We start from the raw sequence: 22,951 nt of genomic DNA, 5'->3' as shown, positions 1-22,951 counted from the left end.
ACATTTCTTCCTCTATAACTTTTTTTTTCTTAATTTGGCTATTTGTCCATTTTATTACTTACTCTCTGGCGGCTGTATAGGGTTGAAGGTTTAGCAAAAAGTTTGGAAAGACAGGGATGGCTGAGGCGGGCGTTCGCTTCAAATCATTTTCCTCCCCTTTCAGTTCTCACTACTTCATCGAAGGCAGGCACTAGTGCTCCTTTGGTCTGTGTGGCTGAAACTCCTGCCTGGAGAGTTCTTAAGTCAGCATCCAAGGTGATGGTGCACGGGGAGCCTTCTCTCGCCGCACCGCTCTCTCCCTTCTCTATGAATGAATCCTCTGAGCTCCATTTCCCAGCTCTGGGGAGTATCCGTGGAGGTGAACATCTCACTTTACTACTCCTGGGGCGGTCTGAAGCCTGGGCATGCGCACAGGCTGCTGTCGAGTGACAACGATAGGGCTGGTCTCACCCTTCCTTACCTCCTCCAGCCACCCATCCCCAGCTCCCTTTCAGATCCCCACTTGCCCGTGGGGGCTCCGGGTCAGCTCCAGCTGGTTTCCACATCTAGGGAATGTACCTTGTCTTCTGGCCCTTGGCCTCTAGCCGCCCAGGCTCTGCGCCTCCGTCCCGGTTCCCTGGCCCGCCGCCTCCGTCTCCCGCGAGCGAAAGCGGCTTGAATGAACCGTGCGTGGGTGGCGTGTGTGGCAAACCACCAGGGGATCCCGTCTCCCTACAAACCAGATTCTCCGCGCGCAGGAGCAGGGCGAGAGGGCGGAGGCAAGGAGAGGGGCGCCGGCGTCGCGGACGCGCAGTGGCGGGAGCGGCGGGCGACAGGCCGGGTCAGCCCGCAGCCCGGGGCCACGCACCGCCTCGCCCGGCCCCCGCCGGGGCTGCGCCCCCCGCGCTGACGGCGACCGGCCCCGGGCGCTGCCCACGAGCGAGCGGCGGCGGCGGCGCCCTCCTCTCGCTCCTCCTCCTCTGCGCAGGGGCACGTCGCCCAGCAGCCGGTGCCATCCCCGCGTCAACTTTGAGCTGGAGGAGCAGCAACTTTGACAGTGGCCGCGGGTTTCCGAGGTGGCTCGACTTAAAAGTCTCAGGAATTCAGCGGGGCAAGAGTCCCCACGACACACACCCGAGCCTCAGCTCGGCATCTGTTCGCAACCTGCCGCCCCCCCCCCCCAGCCGGCGCGAGTGGGATGGTGACAGCCAGCCATCCGGAGGAGGAGGGGGACTTGTTTTTCTTTTTCTCTGGAGACCTTGGCTTGCAACTGGATCAAGCAGTAGCGAAGGGATGTAAATAGGCGGAATAACTGTCACCGAGAAGGCAGCCACCACCCAGAGCAGGGAGGAGCGCGGGGCTTCCTCCCCTGGCTTCGCCCAGAGTGGCAACATTGGTCCACAATCAGGTGGTGTTCGCAACTTTCCAAGGTCGGCCGCGCGGAGTAGCTGTTCCTTAGGAACCTTCGGGGGCACGGAGCTTGGCTGGGATTTGGCCGAGAAATGCACTGGACGCCAAACGTGGAAGGATTGTGGGTGTGTTTTTGACCCCCCCCCCCCCCCCCCCCGGCACTCCTTACTCTACCGGTTTAAGCCTGGGCTTCCGCTGCCCTGCGGGGGTGAGTGAGTGACATGTGGCTAACTCTCCGCGGCGGCGGCGAGTTACGCAGCAGGTGTCGGTCGTAAGCCGGGAGCCCTGCTGCTTGGGTGCGGCCTCGCCGAGCCATGCCCGCCCGGGGCGCGCCGGTCGTGCTCACGTCCCGGCTTCTGCTGCTTCTGCTGCTGCTCAAGGGCTCTGCCTCTGCTGCCCTGGCCTTCGGCCCGGCTCGTAGGAACGAAACTTGCCTGGGGGAGAGCTGCTCCCCGGGGATCCAGCGCCGCGGCAGGGATGCTTGGGGACCGGGAGATTCTGCAAGAGGCGTTCTCCGAGTGCGTACGCCCCGGGAGAAACTGGAGGCAGCGGTGCGAGGGGCGATCTCCTGGGACCTCCGGGCAGCCCGGGGCGGTGACCCGGGTGCGGGGAGAGGGGCGGCGGTGGTGGCGGCTGAGCCCTCGGGACTTCCAACCAGGCCCCCTGGCACCTGGAGGCGGAGAGGGGCTCGGGGTCAAGAGCTCTCTAGCAATTTGGCTAGAGGGGACCCTACGGACCTTCAACTCTTCCTTCGGACCTCTGAGGAGGAGGAAGAGAAGAGTCCCAGGAGCGCCAGCATCTCCCTGCGCAGCCAGGAGCACAGCGTGAAAACTGAACCCGAAGCAAGAGACCTCTATTATTGGCCCAGGAGAGCCGGCAAAGTTCAGGGTTCGCACCACAAGCCACAGCCCAAGACTTTCAATGGGCCGGCGATGGGGCACGAAGGGAGGACCATTGCTCCCCCAGGTAGGGCACTACCCCAAAATGGGTCCCTGGAGGATGAAGTCTACGAGCGCGGGGGTCCCCGCAGGGGCAACAGCACGAACCGGCGCCTGAGACTGAAGAACCCCTTCTACCCGCTGACCCAGGAGTCCTACGGAGCCTACGCGGTGATGTGCTTGTCCGTGGTGATCTTTGGGACAGGCATCATTGGCAACCTGGCGGTGATGTGTATCGTGTGTCACAACTACTACATGCGGAGCATCTCCAACTCCCTCTTGGCTAACCTGGCCTTCTGGGACTTCCTCATCATCTTCTTCTGCCTGCCGCTCGTCATCTTCCACGAGCTGACTAAGAAGTGGCTGCTGGAGGACTTCTCCTGCAAGATCGTGCCCTACATCGAGGTAATGCCTGGAAGGGCTCCCGGGGCTGCTGGCTCCATCGGTTTCCCGGATTGCAGCGTCAAAGAACGGTCGTTCTACGATGGACGCCCTTGCCTTTTCCCCCCGCTCCCCTCTCCTCTTCTTTTTGCAATCACTAATGCATGTATGTGCAAACACAAGCCAGGGCAGCTTGGCTAAGTCACCTACAAACTCCCTCTGCTTCTGCATAGAATGCTTTGTGTTGTAATGTCCCCTCTCTCTCTCTCTCCCTCCCTCCCTCCCTCCCTCCCTCCCTCCCTCCCTCCCTCCCTCCCTCCCTCCCTCCCTCCCTCCCTCTCTCTCTCTCTCTCTCTCTCTCTCTGTGTGTGTATTTCTGATTTGACACCCATTAGAAAGCTCCAGGGTTGAATAAAGACGGCCCTATGATTGTCCTTATCAGGTGGGGGTGGCATTCCCATAGATTCTCTAAGTTTCTAGTACTTCATCGTAAATCCCTCCAAACTCCAAGAAGACTGTAGCATATTTTCTTAACTACCAAAGTTGGAGTTATATTTTCTTAAACGGAAACAAATTTTTGTTAGTCGACTTGACAATATATTAATATCCTTTCAATTTGAGTTTAAGTGTCTGGCTGTCTGCCAGATAATTCCATTTTAATTCTCAGGCCATTCCATATTTCTCTTTGTTTCTTTCTCAATTTCCTTAACTGATGAACTATCATCAATCCCGTCCGGTTTTTCTTTCTCAATTTCTCAACAGTTTTCTTATTTTTGTATGAATGAACTTAAGCAAAAATAAGACTTTACTCCATGTTGGTACATAATAGGTTTCACTGTCTCAGAATATATAGGATATAATTGTCACAGTAATGTCTGTGAGGGGTTGCTGTTTTAAGAGATTTACTTGATAGGACCAAAACATTTCTTAGGAAAAGGGAGGCAGGCTATAGGTCCCAAACTGAAAATCAAAATCCCTGGGTGGGGGGAGGTCTTACTGCTTCATGCTGCAGCTAGTGTCCCGAGCCATTTCTGTGGTGAGTGGAATTTGCTCTGTAAATTGGCCTCTCTTTAAACACCAGCTCTTGGAACTGGCCCAAGGGCTGTACTGCGCTGCCAGTTGTGTTTTCGGCCAGCTGGCCCTCGATTTTCTCCATTCAGTCTGTCCATTTCATTTATGGCAGCAGAAGAAGGCAAACTGTAAATACTCCGGAGCCCCTGATCCTGTCTGGCACCAGGGCCAGTTGACACTATGTTCAACATTGTCCCAGGGCCTAAAGCTCCCGAGTAAGTCAACAGAAAACAGTACTTATTTAGAAAGACCAAAGCAAGAGACAGTCAGTCAGAACTGGCAGGGGTCAGTCACAGAACCATCCCATGACTATTAATTCAGCCACCACTGCCCACCAGGATCCAGAAGATATCACTAAAACAATGGCATTTATCTAGGAAATAGTTCATTTTAGAATGGGAGGGGAGGTGGTTGAATGCATGTAGAAAGTATGTGCCTGTTTATTTAAACTCTAAACTCAAGCTTAGTTTAGGCTTTCTCTGACTGTTTGTATGAAGAATGTAGAAGAAACTGACTTGGGTAAGAAAGACACAAAACAAACACAAAGTAAAGTAGCGTAGGCCAGGGAACCCAATAAGAAGGATGAGTGTTGGCTTGTGTATGGAAATGTACTAGACATGTGGAGTCTTCATACATTGTGTTGGAGAGAACAACAGAAAGGATATAAAAAAGAAACTGGAGGAAAAATGTTCCATGTTCTTGAAGAAAAGCTGTAAGTGAAAAGAATTCTGTTAAATACAAGAAAGAATATAAAAATAGATCCGTTTAATGAAGCCTAAGATCTACAAGTGATGGGGTATATTATGTGTTTGTTTTCTTTCTAATTCTGAAACTTTATTTATTTATTTGTTATCATTTTGTTTACTTTTGAATCAAGATCACCTGTAGCCCAGGCCGGCCTCAAACTTGCTATGTACCCAAGGATGACATTGAACTCTTGATCCTCTGAAGTGCTGGGATTACAGGTGTACTCAACTATGGCTGTTAGCTTCCCATGCAGGACAAATCAGCCATTCGAAGTGGTTGTTTGAGGAAATGGTTTATTTAAAGCTTATATATTTTTTTCAAAGAAAAATTTTAAGTAAGTAGAAACTTTGCATGGGCATATCAGGCATTGGTACCATCATTTCCCTCCTCCTTGGCCCCATTCCATAGGGCTGTTAGTGGTGGGATTGCTGGTATTTAGCATGGGGTTATGGGTTATGAGTTGCGACAGTCATTGTGGGGTGGGTGCAGTGCCTCTGGATATTCCCTCCCAACCTTTGGCTCTTACAGTCTTTCTGTCCCCTCTGCTACAAAATTTCCTGAACTTTAATGGCTGTGTTTTAAGTTTACCTTAGGGTTGAGCTCTCAGCGGCTTCTGAATTTGTGCTTTGGTACATTTTGCATATCCTCAGTATCTGTCTCCATCACTCTGGTGCAGGCTGTCACCGTGGAAGCAGCACTGTTGCTTATCTCACCATTTCTTCTGTGGTTTCACATGGGCCCTAGCTGATGTGAGAGGGGTGGTTCCTCTACTGCCAGGGAGTCAGCTATCTTTCCTTGGCTTGTCTTGATATATTTTGGTTGTGGTTGGTTCTCACTGCCTTTGTGTATCATGTGATGAAATTTAGTGTTTTTCTGTTTATAAGGTTCATCCTGTTTTTGCAGCTTGTTCTACAGTTTGTGGCTAACTTAGGTTTTAAATCCTTACGATAACCCAAGAGAAGTGTTCATTATACTAACCACAGCATATTTGTTTAAATGATCAAATAAAATTATTTAGGCCACATTTTATGTTTTCATTATAAAATATTTCAGAGCATTATAACATTACAAATTGATGACACTCCCCCTCCTCCAATATTTTCTCTCCTGACCTCAGTGCTCCTAAAACTTTTGACATTTGTCTATATCTGGCATTTTCTTCACTTAAACTTTTTAAAAAATTATTTATTTACTTATTTATTTGAGAGGGGGAGAGAAAAGGGAGAGACAGAATGGGTGTGCCAGAGGTTGCAGCCACTGCAAATAAACTCCAGAACTCCAGATACATGCACCATCTTGCACATCTGGCTTATGTGGGTCCTGGCGAACCAAACCTGCGTCCTTTGGCTTTGCAGGCAAGCACGTTAACCACTAAGCAATCTCTCCAGCCCTTTCTTCACTTTTTAATGCGTAATTGGTTTAGTTTGGGAGTACTTTTTCTCTCATACCTTTCTTTTCCTCTTCCATAATAACTTTTTCCTGTACAGTATGGGCATTGGTATAATCTGAAGTATACAATAAAATATGGGGTAGGGGAATTTTAATAATATATTTATTTGCAAGGGAGAGAGGGAGGAAGGTAGGGATATAGGATGGGTTTGCCAGAACAAACTCCAAATGCATGCTCAATTTTATGCATCTGACTTTATGTGGATACTGGGGGCTTAAACCCTAGCCATCAGGCTTTGCAAACAAGTGTCTTTAACTGATGAGTGATTGCTCCAGCCTCAGGAAAATTTTTCTTAAAAGCAAAACTATAGTCTTGGAATTTGAATTAAATGCATCTCTCTTTCAGTTTATTAGCCCAAGTTTTAGGATTGAACCCACTTCCAAAGTCTACCAGAAGGAAGAAATTTTATGGTGTCACTATGGTCATGAAAGGTAATGTGTTAGTGATTCCTTAGTGGATAACTTCCCTCTTGTGATTTTTGGATCTTTGTAGGTTTATCATGAATCTCATAAAAACCAAAGGTGATGAAATGGTGAGAAAATGGGAATAGGACGAAAACAGAGAAGAGAACAGGAGAACTTGGATGGATTTGAGGGCCGTCATCCTGGACACAGCATGTCAAACTGGTTTATTATGTAGTCAGCAGAAAAAACTATACTCAAAGAATTGTATGGCACATCCAAGCACCCATGTGTGTGTGTGTGTCCTGGTGGATTGCACAAGAATGGTGGAGGAGTTTCCTAGCACACAAGTCATGAAGGATCTAACAAATGTGTAAAGCTAAGCAATTCAGGCATTGTATATGGCAATGGGAACAGCTCTTCACTGCTTGGTTGATGGATGAAAGCCAGCTGGAGTCAGTGGATCATAAGATACAAAACCACTGCCAAGTGCTTCTCTGTTTGCATGTCAATTATGGGCTTTGAATGATTTAGATGCTCCTTATTTTAAAACATTTACACCTTCCCAGAGGGCAAAGAGCTTCAAGTAGGATGCAGGTCACCCCAGGTCAAACAGTCTTTTTATTTTATTGAGGTACAGCACTTCTGTGTAGGGATGAAGAGTGACACAGGGAGCAAATCTCACCAGAGATTCTGGATTGAGGTAATTTGCAACAAACCTTTCCTGATGAAAAGAGACAGTAACTGCAATGACTGCAAAAAGACTGGCTTTCACCTATGTAAAACAAATAATTAGTTCACTGCCTTAATTGTAGAAAACACTGATAAGAACAAAAGGAAAGGTAACAGAAGGTGAAAATGGCATGGCCACATAACTGTGCAGTTCCGTGCAGTTTTCCCAAGAATCCCCGCATTCAAAGAATGGCACCTTTTTTTCACTGCACCGTATATCACTAAATTTCCCTCAGTGGTGGACTCACTATTAGATGTTCTAATGGACTTTTAAGTGGAAGCATGCCGTTTTATGAGCAATTTGGAAGTTGCTAATAATATTCTCAGGGAACATGGACTCAGTGTGTGACAATGGTGCTTCACAAATGTTTTATGACTTTCCCTCAATCCCTTTGTAATCACCCACTACATGTCCATGCAGGTGAAAGTATCTGCCTGTTGATTCTGCAGAAAAACAAGCAACAGTTTCTTAGTGTGCTTTTTACTCACAACCCATCCCCAGACAGTAGATGGTAAAGGTAACTGAATGTGGGTCTTAAGAGATAACAGATATGCTAATCAATTAAAAAAATCAAAAAAAATTTCAACTTTAAATAATCAACTTGTTTATAATGGGAGTGTATGCTGTTCTAAGGCTTGTCAATGAAGCATAGATAGGAACATGTATTTTTCTTTGCGTCACTTCTAGACTGATGTTTTCAGCTTTAAGGTTATATGTGAAACCACAGTACTAGATGGCTGACCATGTACACTTTAAATAATTCATTGTGAATATGGAATGGTACATTGACTCACCCCTATTCATTCATTACACCTTTATTGAGCTTTTCTTCAGTGAAAGGTGCTACACTAGGAATGGACCATAGGGGATAAGAGAACAATAAGAGGCAAAGTTTCTAAAGTTCAATATCATAGATGAGCTACCATTATTAAAAATATAGAAAAGTAGTATGATGTTGTATAGCATGAGAAATCCTAACCTCAAGTTTGAACAAAACATTAGGGAAATTCAGAAATCATCCCAATGAAACTGGGTCATGATCAAAGATGAGAAATTCAAGTGAAAACTACAATCTTTATAATTCTTCTCAATTTTATTCTTACTACTACCTTGACGGCCTACACAGCATAGACTCATGATGAAAGTTACAACCATGAAAATCTTTACAGTCTTGTTTTCCAATTTCATTAGCTTTCCTGAGATACAAAACCAATAGTGCAGCATAGATGATAATTCTAGAAATGTATTTTAAAACACATAATTTGTATCAATGCCTAAAGTACATATATTTGCTTCAGAATTTTTAGTCATCATCTAGATATATATTAACTAAAATGGAAAGTTTTAGCAATTCCATCTTGGTATGTTAAATAAATCCTGTTTTCTGATAGTCTCCAAAACCACACATAACATTTAGGGTGGACATGGCTATGTACTTAAAGGCACTTGCTTGCAAAGTCTGCTGATGTGGGTTCAATTCTTCAGTACCCATGTAAAGCCAGATGCAAAAAGTAGCACATGCATCTGGAGTTTGTTTTCAGTGGCAAGAAGCCCTGCTGCATCCATACTCTCTTTTGCCTCTCTCCTTCTCTCACACATACATACATAAATAAAATATTTTAAAAAATATATAATATAACTCCAAATAAACTAGGAAGGAAGGCTGCTAACAAGGTAGGCACTTTGTACATTTTAAAAATCATTGATTTATTTGGAAGCAGAGAGATACACACACAGAGAGGGTGGTAGATAGATAGCGAGAGAATGGGAATGTGTATGCCAGGGCCTGCAGCCACAGCAAATACACTCTGGATATATGCATCACTTTGTGCATCTGGCTTTATGTGGGTATTCGGGAATCAAATTCAGGTTGTTTGGTTTTGCAGGCAAGTGCCTACTTTGTACATTTTATCTGATGAGGTAATAAAAGCACAGATGTAAGTTTACCCATGAATAGAGTTCATCTCTTCGAAGAGCACACTTGGGGATTTCTTCCAACTTCGTAATGGTCTCAAGGGTACCTAGATATGTTCACATACTCATCAGAGAAGGGAATCACATGTGTTTTCCAAAGGGTTTGAACTTACAGTCTACCCGAGACAGAGTGGGCAATGGCCAGATGCTCTTCATGCTGAACCTGCATGGACCTGAATGGAATTGTTTCCACTTCTAATGGCAGTCTTGTGTGTTGAAATCATATTTATCTGTGTCACCTTGGAAACTCATGGACCTGCAGCTAAATGTAGAATGTGGAAGGAGAGGGATGGGTTGGCATCTGTGCTCCTGTTCCCAACCTTTAGGTATGTTTCTGTCATTTTACCTTGTGACAATTTACCAGTGAGGTAATTAACTCAGTCTTGTTGCCAAGACTAACTCCTAAGTCATTAGAATATTACTTTCTGTGCCAGAAAAGGTGATGTCATCTAAAATTACATGATAGAGAATGAGATTACTGAAAATTCAAATGCAGGGTCTCTGTATTTGCAAAGTTGGTATTGATTTTTTTCTAGTTAATTCCATAAAACACAGGATGTAATCACAGCACCAGGTTTGTTATGAGGAGCAAATGCTTTCTGTTTGTGAGTTGATGGTCATTTTCAGTGTTCACTCTTTCCACACTTGGATGGTTTCATAGGAGGATGTTCACTCTTTCCACACTTGGATGGTTTCATAGGAGGATGTTCACTCTTTCCACACTTGGATGGTTTCATAGGAGGAATGAGGTCAAGATCATTCCATTGATGTCTACCTAGATGGACTGTTTCTCATGAGCACTGTGATTTTTCTAAGGACTAGTGCTTTGTTGCAAAACATCCCTATCTTCAGCGTCTTTGGTTCTACTATTTCTCGATTGTCTTTTGTTTAAATCTTCATGAAAGTAAAAAATCAGAGCAATTAATTCATAATTTGGTGTAAACTTTACAAGCATGTATCTTTTTATAAGAGGATTAAATGAAAATGACTATTTCTTTAATAGATACCAATACTCAAAGGTTAGTTAAAAAGTGAGATATTTCATCTTAAGATGTGTGTTCTCAGTCTCATTCAAACAGTGTAAACAGCTATAAATAATTTTGTGTTTTGTTTTGTTTCACTGTCATGCAAATCAAAGTCCATAGTCATAGAGGAAGTGAATAGAAACCTCCTGCTTCTCCTTATATACTTGTCAGAACATGCAGGGGAATAACTGCGATTGCAGCTCACATTACGGAATAGGGCCCAATAATAGCACTGAGTATTGAAAATGGATGGTGAGTTTGAATAGATATTCCCTTTTGTGAGTGGGTTGTTTGACTTTTTATTGTTTAGGTTTTTGAGTTCTTTGTAGATCCTTGAAATTAGGCCGCTGTCAGTTGTATAGCTGGCAAAAATTTCCTCCCATTCTGTGGGTAGTCTATTGGCTCTGCTTATTGTGTATTTGTCTGTGATAAAAACTTTTCAGATTCATGAAATCCCAATGCTTGAGTTTAAGTTCCTGAACTACCATGGTTTTGCTTAGGAAGTCTTTTCCCATTCCCATGTCATGGAAAGTTCCTCCTATTTTTTCTTCCAGTAGTAGCAGAGTTTCCGGTCTTATATTGAGGTCTTTGATCCATTTGGACTTGATTTTTGTGTACAGCGAGATGTGTAGATTGAGTTTCATTTTCCTGCATATGGTTATCCAGTTTGTCCAGCACCATTTGTTGAAGAGGCTATATTTTTTCCATCCTACATTGGTAGAGCCTTTGTCAAATAGCAAGTAGCTCTAGTTACTTGACCCAAAGTCTGGGTCCTCAATTCTATTACACTGGTCTTCAATCCTGTTTTTATGCCAGAACCATGTTGTTTTTTATTACTATAGCTTTGTAATACAGCTTTAGAGGAGGGAGGACAGGGAGGAGGCTAACAATGGTACCAACATGGCTGTATACACATTGTGTACATAACTAATAAAAAACTAAGAAATAAAAATGAATAAACAAAAATGTAAAGAAATTCCCTTTTGAAATAAATTTCTAATTATTGACAATAAATGTAGAACATAAATTTTTTAAAGTTATTCTCCCCCTCACACATATCTGATTCATTAAGGAGATATATTTTAGGACAAATGATGCTAATCTTGTTTAATTCACAGCTTTACATTAATAGACACTTGACAGATTTATAGTTAAATTACAATGTTATATAAGCTGTAGGTAAATAACTTTAAAAATATTTTTATTAATTTATGGGAGGGAGAGAGAGAGAAAAAGGGAATATGGGCACACCAGGGCCTTCTGCTGCATAAACAAAACCCAGAGGCATGTGCCACTCTGGTTTTCCAGGGGAGCTGGGGAAGCCAATCCTGGGTTGTCAGGCTTTGCAAGCAAGCAGCTTTAACCACTGAGTCATCTCTCCAGCCAAAAATAACCTTTTACATATAAAATAAATGTACTGTGCTACAAAGTTGTAGTTGAAAGAAACCTTATTTCAGCCTGGACTACAAAGGGAAAGGAGAATGCATGTGATGATGGCAAGTTTGGGTGGCCTGTTTGTTTCTTTTAAATAGTTCTTAAGTGTTTTTGAAGTATGTATGGGTTAAGAATGTAAATGTAGCAAAAATGACAGTTGGTAGTTGGTTCCTTCAACTCACTTTCAGCCAGTGGTATTGAGAATCACATACAAATGAATTCACCTCAGTGTTATAGAATAAATGTCATTTTATTATCTGTAGATGTGTCAGATTAACTATTGTTAATTTCATTTGAAAGGCGAGAGCCTTCCTCCTTGTGGAAACGTGGTCACAAAGAACTCTTTGATTGCAAGGATGTGTCCATGCTTATAGGGGTGAAGCAAATTTCTCTACTTGCAGTATTTGGGGTTTGGAAATGCTAAACAAAGTGTATTCCCGCCAAAGTCATTCTTCTGATGTACTCTGAAAGGAAGACCTTTTGGTAAAGGGCATTGTGTTTATACATAGCAGTTCTATGGAACATGCTTTCAACTCTGGTAAAGTATTTTCCTTGGTGAAGTTGCCCTGAGGTGTTGCATGGATGAGAACTTTGGAAAATTCCAGAAGTCAAAGGAATATAAGTTCAAGCCATTTAGAATTTCAAAGGAAACTACCCTAGGCTTATCCTGCCTCTTTCTGGTAGGTTTTTAGGCCTGTAACAACTGACTTATAATAGATAACCATTCATGGCCCAAATCAATGGTCTTCCTCAACAATAATGCCTTTGTTTCTTAGGGTTACTTGTAAACAAAGGACACTATATAAATAGATGTATTAAACTTTTTCATGAAAGTAGAAGTTAGAGTACAGTTTTCATGACCTTAATCATAATTTCTTCTACTTTATAAAAGTTAACATGTTCTAGTTACTTCACTGTATTTAAGCATGTGGATTTAAGGCCACATGAAGGAGATTGCCCAGATCTACACTCATTATCCTCATCCCCACCAGCATCGTCACTGATCTGTACCAAAACGTTTAGCCCAAATACTTTTTCTTTTGGAAGAATGGTGTTCATCACATTCTGTTGAAAGCAATTTCATAGATTATCATGCAAAATAGTGTGTTTAATTATGGTATGTTCACATATGCATATCAGTATACTTTGTTCTCATTCATCCCCTCCCCCTCTAATGGATTCCCTTTCTTCCTCTAGTTACTTCAAACATTGCTTTCTTGTTATTACTGCTCTATTACCCTCCTTATTTCCCATCTCCATTAAGAACTCTTACCTCACTCTCATAATCCCCTTTCCAGTTTCATGACCTAAATATGTACATATAATTTTCAGTGGACAACTTCCCCATATGAGAAAACGTCTGTCTTTCTGAGTCTGGCTTATTTCGCTTAGCATAATGGTTTCTGGTCATGTTCATTTTCCTGGCAATGTCATGATTTTCATTTCTCTTTATGTCTGTGCAAAATTCCATTGTGTGTAAGCATCACATGTCTTTTATCAAGTCATCTTGTTCATGGAAATTGTATTAATTGCATTTCTTATTGTTCCTGCAACAAAATTCATGCCAAGTGACATAAAGGCAGAAGTGTTTATTTTGGTTCATACTTTGAGGTAGCAGCAGCTCAGCTTGGTAAGCAAGGTGTAGTGACAGGACCAAGAAGCAGCTAGTCAGGAAGGAGAGAGAGAAGAATGTTAGTGCTCAGCCCACTTTCTCCTTTTAATTCAATCCAGACTTCAGCCCAGATGATAGCATCCACATTTAGGGTAGGACTTTCCACTTCAATTAATCTAATCTAGAACCCCCCTCCCACTTATAGACACACCCAAAGAGTCGTCTCCTAGATGATTCTAGACCCTATCAATTTGACAGTGTTAACCATTACAGGCATCTACGCTTACTACATTTCCTAGCTTTGTTGTTTGTTGAGTTAGTGTCCTTTGGGAATATTCCCATGAGTAGTATAACTAAGTCATATGTTAGCTTTTATTTTCAATTTTTGAAGAAAACTCCATAGTGATGTCCATATTTGCTGCATAGCTTTGCAATCCTGTCAGAGGTGACTCTAAGGGTGTTTCTATCACCACATCATTATCAGCTTTTGTGGCTGTCTGTTTTCTTGTTGATGGTCAATCTGACTCGGGTGAGATGGAATCTCAAGACAGTTTTCACTTTCCTCAATGGTTAAAGATGCTGACCACTTTTTCAAGTATTTATTGGTCATTTGTGGTCATTAGCCCATTACTGATTGGATAATTTGGATTTTTCTTTTTTATTTTCTGTGTTTGCTTTTTGTTTTTGAGACAGGGTCTCAGTGTATCCCAGGCTGACCTATAACTCCCTTCATAACACTGGCTGGCCTCAAACTCACAGCAATCTTCTTACCTCTGCTTACCCCGTGCAGGGGTTAAAGTGTGCTTCCATGCCAGACTTTGTGTGTGTGTGTATATCTGAAGTTTACTCTGTACCCTAATATCAATCCCCTGTTTGATTTGTCAGTAGCAAAGCATTTTTTCCCATTCTGCGGGCTGTCTCTCCACTCTGATGATTGTTTCCTTTGCTGCTCAGAAGCCTTTTAATTTCATGGAATTCCATTAGTCAATTCCTGGAACTGTTTCCTGTGCTGCTGAAGTCCTTTCCATATGGAATGACTGAAGCTTTCTACAAGGTCTGAGACCTCATTGAATTTAGCAGCTTAAGCAGTAAAGACAATGAAATCTGGTTATATCTGATTTATAACCTATACTTTCTACCACGATTATACTGCATTTACTGTGTTTTGCCTTACTGTTTGTGAAAGAAACCTAGGAAACCATTGACCTTCTAATTAATTTGTCACAGTAGAAAGAATAATACTTTTATCTTATTATGGAAGAAAACAGTTCCACTCTGAATCTTTTCTAAAGGCACTGTAGTCATGTACCTGCATGTGTAATTTCTCTCAGTGATATAACATGACTGCATGAAATTGATCAAAATCATGACTGAACAGAAATTTGATATCATAAATATAAGTTTAAAGAGAGGGGTGTAACACTTAAAAGTTGGAACATATCTATGGTTCTCAAGACTCCGGATTAGTTTTCTTCAAATTCGGTCTTGCCAGTGATGATGTGGCATTATCTGAAGAACCATACAGTTCCTAGGCAGGTAACTATATTGATGGTGCTTCTTTATCCACATCAGATACCTATAGCAATTTGATTAACTTCTTACAATGTTTAGATAAAACCCTAGAAGACATTCCTCAAATTTCCATTATGTTTGTTTAATTCTATATATTAATAGGACTTTTTTTTCTTTTTCTAGTGATATAGTTTCTTTCCAGAGTCCATGGTAAAGGTTGAAATGTGTATTACCTTAATTCTTTCTAAGGAAACTGAGGCAATTGTAAGATGATAGTGTATCTGCCATTGCATCAGAGATAAACTATAACTGAAAAATCTAGGTCATTAACTTGAGTCAGTTCTACCTTGACTATAAATCACTTGTTAGGTGATTTCAAAACGGAATCCAGTTTGAGTCGTAAAACATTAAAAATTTAGAATATAATGTAACTTTTATAATATGAGTAGATTAAATTTGTAGTATTCATTCTTAAATATTTCATGAATCCCCAAATCACCAAACACCACAAATGCATTAGTTTTTATCCATAAGATATATTAGTATGTAAGACAACATTTAAATGATTGTATTAATGATTAAAGTACTACATGAAGTGAATGATCTGTTTTTCTGGACTATTCCTTTCTGGACAAATCTTTTCAACTTTATGAGGTTACCATAAATGTCAGGGAACAACTACGAGCATGTTGAGATCTAAATTCTGGGTAGTCTTCAAGCTTTCTTGCCTTTCTGCCACATCTTTGTATACCACAGACTTGATTTAAACATGTGTCTTAAGGTGTAACTTATTACCACCCTCAGCTGTTAGCATATAATTCAAATTGCCAGGGACCAATGTTAACCTATATTAAGAACAATATATACTTTATTTCCAAAAAATAGATTATATCCTTTGAAATACAAGTGTACATCATGAGATGTTTATCATTTTGTCACCTTGGGAAGCTAGTTAGATAACTATAATAGTTTGGCTAGGAATAGGATGTTTTATAATCATATTTCTCTTTCCATCTCCTTGCACTAACTCCTTGAGTTAGTTCTCAATTCAATGTATCTGTTCCAGAGCAACGAGAGTCATTGGAAATGTGTCAGAAATTGAGTAAAGGCAAGTCTACCCATCAGCAGAATCATTCTGTACATAAACTAATTTTGTGGGTACATAGTAGCAGATAGGGGATATGAAATTCTACTGTTTGGTTGGACACTTGTTGAGGCACACTTCTGTACCTTTTCCATCATGCTTCTTGGCAGCAAGCACGAGATAACATAATTTATCAATTCTTTTTGCAAAAGTTTGGTATGCCTAGATGTGTGTATATATGTATATTTGTGTGTGTGTGATATTACGTTGAGCTAATGCAACATTTGCTTTGCCACAGAGAATATAGTTCAGTGAACTGTAGCAGTACTGAAATGGTAACTGTATGAGTTCAGGCTTCATCAGGAATAGTGACCCGTGAGTCCATAGCGTGTGGCACTGTGGCTGCAGTTTCCCTTGGTGAATCGTCAGGCGTGGGCTTTGCCCCAGTCCTTGCTGTGCCTCGGAGCAGTGCTGTAGGTAGCTGCAGCTGCCTGGAGCCTCAATGCTGTGGATGTTGACAGGGTGGGAGCTGAAGGAGCTTTATTGTTGTTACTCTGGGATACAAAGAACAGCAGGACATTGTTATTTGGAAAAAAAAAGAGGGGGGGCATGGAGTTGTTTATTTTGATTCCCCTGCCATTTCTGAATTTTGTTTGTCAATCCTCTCAAAATGCTTAATAACTAACCTTCCTTAGAGTTTAAAAGTTTTCTGCCTTCAACTTCCCTCAAATTTTTGAATTTTCAAAATGAAATCTTTCAGGAGTGTTTACAGTCTCTGTTTTTGTTGTTGCTGTTGCTGATAATTATCCTTGCCATTTAAGTTTAATTCCTAAGAGATTGTACTGCACTTATTTAATCTCTGGGTGTTGCTTCAAAGAACTACACATCTAAGCCAGTGCTTCACAGCTTTCCTTCCAAGAGCATGTTTCATAGTGATATCGGATTTTAGCAATCAGATATGGTCATTACACACCAGCATTCATGATACAGTTTTATAATTGCATGTAATTGCGCTATTCATCATAGTAGAATTTTTAATGAGTTGTACGTAAACAAGTATATTTAAATGTGGTGATGAAATCGTCATGTTATGCTCACACTTAAGAATTTTAATTACATGGAGAGATTTTATATTTGAGTAAGCAGAAAGTAGGCAATAGTCTTTATTCAGATTGTTTTCTTCAACTGATTTCTGAGATATGTAATTAAGTCCTCACATATGTTAAAACCCATAAACAATTTGGGAAATTACTGAGCAGGGTCTTTGAACACTGCTTATTCTTTCATATCATAAAGTTTGGCATATGAGTGAATTTTCAGAAAATTTCTGAAGTCATAGGACTGCAGGTAGTGGCAACAGGGGAGCATTAAAGGTCCAGAACTTGGCATTTAGGCTGCAGTTGCTGTTGGCAACTAGATGGCAGGGGCTATCAGCATTGGGGCAGCATCCTGTCTTCTCCAATAACTCTTATGCATGTGCTTGTGACCTTTCTGGGCCGTTCCCCCTGTTTCAGCTGGTTTCCCAGCTGCAGAGCATGCTTCAGAGAAAAGCACAATTGAATACAAGAGCAGGGTGCAGGAGCTACTATGTTTGCATATGAACACTGGCAAGGATTCCTTCATCCATGATCTATTAGGATAATGACAGGTCAATGTGTCTGAGATGCTAACCTGGCACTGAAACCTTTGGGAATAAGTCTGGAGAAATAGCTATCTTCAAATAAGATACAGTGAAAAATTCCCAAAGGAAAAGTGGAAGCACATATAGATCATGTGGATGTGTGTCACAGCGTCTGATCTCTGTGGAACACATACACCCATTTCAATACATGTTCACCCACGTGCATTTGCTGTCACCTCACAGGAAATACTCTGCAAACCAGACTTAGATTTAGGGATGCAGATGCTAGCCCTTATGGATAATTGGCCTAGATATTTGAATATCTCTAAACTTATAATTAGGTAGAGTAATAGAGGAGATGCCATCCTTCAGGCATCATGTGTTCTTTGTAAGTAATGACAGAAAACTACCAACAAATAGATGCGCTGAACCTCCAACAGACTGCTTCTTCTCAGTATTTCTGTTTTCCCGAGCTTTCCTTTTAATAGGAATGCTATTCATACTTTAAAGAGAATGCACAGCTTAAACCCTCCATAGTTTCTTATTTGTGAGCAGGACACATGGTGACAATGAGAAAAGAGCATCACACACAAGGGTTTGCCTGAGTGACAGCTGCATAGAAAGCTTTGCTGAGGATGCACTGGCTGGAGAGTTTGGAAACTTTTTGGTTTCACTTTTTTTTTTTTAACTTGTATGTGTGTAATGTGGTGTGTGAGTGTGGTGTATGATGGTGGTGGTGTGTGTGCATGTGCGTATGTGATATGTGTAATGTGCTCTTGCCACATCCCATGCACTTACCTGCAAAAGGCCACTGGGCTACAGTGGCCAAAGCACAACTTTGAGTGTTTCCCTATCCTTATTTTGAACTAGAATTTCTTAATGGCACTGGATCTGGCTATTTTTCATGGGCCTGGGCAATTTCCTGGTCTCTGCTCCCATATGTGGGACTGGTGTTACAAAGTATGTGTGGCCATGTCCAGATGTTTTAATGGGATTTGGAGATTTGAACTCACGCAGTTTCAGGACCTTATTCCTTCATGACTGTGCAGGAAACATCTTACTGATGAGCCATTTTTCCATCCTTGTTTAAGTGTTTTGAGAGAAATGAGGGGCTGGAGAGATGGCTTAGTGGTTAAAGAGCTTACCTGCAAAGCCAAAAGACCCAGATTCCATTCCCCAGAAGCCATGTAAGCCAAATGTACAAACTGGCTCATGTGTCTGGAGGTTTTTGCAGTGGCTGGAAGCCCTGGCATGTCCATTCTCTCTCTCATAAATAAATAGATAAACGTTTAAAAAGGACTCAAAACATTTTGAGAGAAAAGAGTCAAAACATTTTGAAACCTGAAATACAAATAAAAAGTTTGAAAAAATGATAAAAATAAAATAAGGTAAGGCCAACATGATACTGTTTGATGATTCCATTAGATAAATAATAACCCCCTTTTAGATCAAACTGTGGCAATTACTGGCATTAAATATACATGGTCAGAAAACAATTAAATCATGCTACATCAATTTTAGAATTGCAAGATCTCAAGCTGAAATGGGAAACAGGTTTCCATCAAAGTGAATAATAAATTAAGTTAATTTTAAAAGGAGATGGTTTTTATTTTTTTCATTCATAAGAGATTGATATTCTTTCTATTGGTATTTATGAAAGACTTTCTAAAAAACTGGAAGAAAGGGCTGGAGAGATGGATTAGTGGTTAAGGCACTTGCCTGAGAAGCCTAATAATCCAGGTTCAATTTTCCAGTACCCACAAATCCAGATGCACAAAGTGGCACATATTCTGGAGTTCGTTTGTAGTGGCTGGAGGCCCTGGAACACCCATTCTCTTATCTGCCTCTTTCCCTCTTTCTCTCTCCTTCCCTCCCTCCATCTCTCCCTTCTCTCTAACATAAGTAAATAAATAAAATATTTTTTTTAAAAAACTGGAAGAATTAGAATTATGGCCCCAAGGCCAAACATGAACGCTATAGTGGTGTTTATTTAGAATTTTGTTGATCATATTTTCTTTCGTTTTGCTTTTCATACAGTTAACACTTTATTACACCTCATTGTAAGTTAACTCCAGTAATAGCAAGAGAGTCATTGCGTAGATACAACGTCCTCTTCCATCTAGGGGACACTGTGTGATAGGGGAAGTGTGGGAAGAGAAGAGCATATTAGGCAGTGCAATTCTCAGAACACAGAGTGCAAGTCACCATAGCTCGGGAGACAGTGACATATTGAAGGCAGGAGATAAACAACAAATGTCTGATTATTCAAATGGTGTTGCAAATAGTTTTTCTTTTGTCATCATAATTCCACTGAATTCTAAAAGGCTGATGTTAACATTATAATTATTTGTTTCCTTGCATTTATGCCAAGGCTTGACAGAATATGCTTGTAAAGGATTCCCACCAGCCAGCGTGGAAAGGAGTGCACATAATTGGGGTTGCATTCTGACACCCAAAGTGGCCCGCCCACCTACAGATTCTTTCCCTATGGTGTCGTGTTGGATCTGAGGCATCATTAATGATTCCACCTTTCCTCACTGCCTTTGTTTAAATATATTGAGTATTGATTACATGAAACTACGTAAATTTGCAGCCAAATATTTGAGTAAATTTTATGTTCCCAAGAGATTTGTTCTGTTGATCTTGTGACTTTGAGCCCATCCTCCTTCCCCTGGTTGATTGTAGGCTCCTGCGGGGACGGTGTAGTGTACAAGCCTATATCACCGATATGTAAGCACATACTTGGCCTACAGTTGATAGCAATAAATATGTTAGTTGTGTCTTGGTGGGCCTCACTAGAATATGTATGATCATATCAACATTTAGAGACAAATAATATTTTCCATCGCTTTAATGAACATACCTGACAGAAACCAATTAAGAGGCAAAAGGTTTATTTTGGGTCACTGTTTCAAAGAATTCAGCCTATGGATACTGGTCTCATTATCTCTTATCACTGTGTACCCAGCAGGCATCCTGCCCAAAACCTCTTGAAACCTTCAACAGGCTTGGGCAAACAAACCCCACAGTGATGGCAGTGGTGGGGTTACTGACCAACTTGGAACTTGTTTTCCCTTTCATTTTGGCCTCTGGAGAATTGCCCTTTCTTGGTTTCCAGAAATGTACAGCTTTGAAAATTACAGTGAAATATTTTATTTTTCACTTAATTAACTTTGGGGAAGCATCTCGGCTGTGGAAGCAATGAGCTGCGGAGGGCTTGCTGTATGAAGTGCAATCCTGACCCCTGTGACAAAACATCGCACTTCAGTAACAAATTCTTTCAGTAATAAAAAGGGCACATGGGTCCCAGTTGCTGTGCCTTATCTGGATGTCCTGGTGGCTAACGGGCTTTTCACAGTGACCAAAACCTTGAGGACTCAAGGTTCTTTGCTGTAAATTAAAAAAAAAAAAAAAAAGCGTGGGACTTGCTATCCCTTAGAGGTGCTGCTTCCCTGCAGCACCCCAGAAAGTCTACCGTTCTGTTTTCAGTGCTAATGTTCACACTGATTCAGCTAAAATGACCAGTCGAGTTAGTATTTTCCATGAACCGCCAAGCCTGTATGTGTCCCCACTGCCTCTCAGTCTGTGTGTGTGTGTCCACTGCTGCGACCTCTCAGCCTGTGTGTGTGTCCACTGCTGTGACCTCTCAGACTCTGTGTGTGTGTGTGTGTGTGTGTCCACTGCTGTGACCTCTCAGACTCTGTGTGTGTGTGTGTGTGTGTGTCCACTACTGTGACCTCTCAGCCTATGTGTGTGTCCACTGCTGTGACCTCTCAGCCTCTGTGTGTGTGTGTGTCCACTACTGTGACCTCTCAGCCTATGTGTGTGTCCACTGCTGTGACCTCCCAGCCTCTGTGTGTGTGTGTGTGTGTGTGTGTCCACTACTGTGACCTCTCAGCCTATGTGTGTGTCCACTGCTGTGACCTCTCAGCCTCTGTGTGTGTGTGTGTGTGTGTCCATTGCTGTGACCTCTCAGCCTGTGTGTGTGTGTGTGTGTGTGTATGTGTGTGTGTCCACTGCTGTGACCTCTCAGCCTGTGTGTGTGTGTGTGTGTGTGTGTGTGTGTATGTGTGTGTGTGTCCACTGCTGTGACCTCCCAGCCTCTGTGTGTGTGTGTGTGTGTGTGTGTATGTGTGTGTGTCCACTGCTGTGACCTCTCAGCCTGTGTGTGTGTCCACTACTGTGACCTCTCAGCTTGTGTGGGCGCGTCCCCACTGCTGCCACCTCAGCCTCTGGAATCAATGTTCTCTCTTTCCCCGCAGGTGGCTTCTCTGGGCGTCACGACCTTCACCTTATGTGCACTGTGCATAGACCGCTTCCGGGCCGCCACCAATGTCCAGATGTACTACGAGATGATCGAAAACTGCTCTTCCACCACGGCCAAGCTCGCGGTGATATGGGTGGGCGCCTTGCTGTTGGCCCTGCCAGAGATCGTTCTGCGGCAGCTGAGCAAGGAGGATTTGGGGCTGAGCGGCCGGGCCCCCGCAGAGCGCTGCGTTATAAAGATCTCCTCCGATTTACCGGACACCATCTATGTGCTAGCCCTCACCTACGACAGCGCCAGGCTCTGGTGGTATTTCGGTTGCTACTTTTGTCTGCCGACGCTTTTCACCATCACCTGCTCTTTGGTGACTGCGCGGAAAATCCGCAAAGCAGAGAAAGCCTGCACGCGGGGCAACAAGCGTCAGATCCAGCTGGAAAGCCAGATGAACTGCACGGTGGTGGCCCTGACCATCCTGTACGGATTCTGCATCATCCCAGAAAACATCTGCAACATTGTCACCGCCTACATGGCCACCGGGGTTTCGCAGCAGACCATGGACCTCCTTAACATCATCAGCCAGTTCCTCCTGTTCTTCAAGTCCTGCGTCACGCCGGTGCTGCTCTTCTGTCTCTGCAAACCCTTCAGCCGCGCCTTCATGGAGTGCTGCTGCTGCTGCTGTGAGGAGTGCGTGCAGAAGTCGTCCACGGTCACCAGCGAGGACAACGACAACGAGTACACCACCGAGCTGGAGCTGTCGCCCTTCAGCACCATCCGCAGGGAGATGTCCACCTTCGCCTCGGTGGGAACTCACTGCTGACCCACCGCACGTGGAGGCCCAGAGGGCTGATTTGTTTGAGTTTTCATATCCTGTGAAAATTTTTACTTCATATATGTTTTTTTTTTTCCTTATGGGGGAACCATGCAAAAAAAAATATTTAAAAAAAAAAGCAAGCAGAGAAATACATATTAACTACTATAGAACTGATTTTGCAAATTAATATTTGTGCTCTGAGAAAAATGTTTATATTTAGTTATTTAAGAAGAAGAAGAAGAAGAAGAAGAAGAGGAAAGCCAATAGATTTCAGAACTTCTTATCTGGTATGGTGCTAATATTTTATTCAAAAAAAAAAGTTACTGCACCTTAACACGGTTAATTGCTAGATTTCTTTCTTTTAGGATATAATCATTGTATATGGATGACACCCATGTGGTTTTTGCAAGTTATTTTGTGTTTGAGTTGTGACTGAAAGTACATTGTACATGGTATTGTGAGACAATGTGTACTTAGAGACATCCACAAATAGCACCAAATAAA

General features: G+C 42.4%; 1 protein-coding gene across 1 annotated transcript; it reads left to right on the top strand.

Annotated features, from left to right (window-relative positions):
* The first annotated feature begins 1,703 nt into the window (after positions 1 to 1,703).
* Positions 1,704 to 22,537, top strand: Gpr37 (G protein-coupled receptor 37). The gene is made up of 2 exons (XM_004658603.2): positions 1,704 to 2,732; positions 21,635 to 22,537. The coding sequence occupies exons 1-2, from the start codon at positions 1,704 to 1,706 to the stop codon at positions 22,451 to 22,453; spliced, it is 1,848 nt and encodes a 615-aa protein (XP_004658660.2). The 3' UTR covers positions 22,454 to 22,537.
* Positions 22,538 to 22,951: the final 414 nt, after the last annotated feature.

Source organism: Jaculus jaculus, chromosome 10 (genome assembly GCF_020740685.1).
Source record: "Jaculus jaculus isolate mJacJac1 chromosome 10, mJacJac1.mat.Y.cur, whole genome shotgun sequence".
NCBI lineage: Eukaryota > Metazoa > Chordata > Mammalia > Rodentia > Dipodidae > Jaculus > Jaculus jaculus.
Note: the sequence above shows the minus strand (reverse complement) of the source record. Positions and strands in the feature narration are given on the sequence as shown.

Coding starts and splice junctions, on each gene's coding strand:
- Gpr37 (XM_004658603.2), top strand. CDS start 1,704: ATGCCCGCCCGGGGCGCGCCGGTCGTGCTCACGTCCCGGCTTCTGCTG. Junction 2,733..21,634: donor AGATCGTGCCCTACATCGAG/GTAATGCCTGGA, acceptor CTTTCCCCGCAG/GTGGCTTCTCTGGGCGTCAC.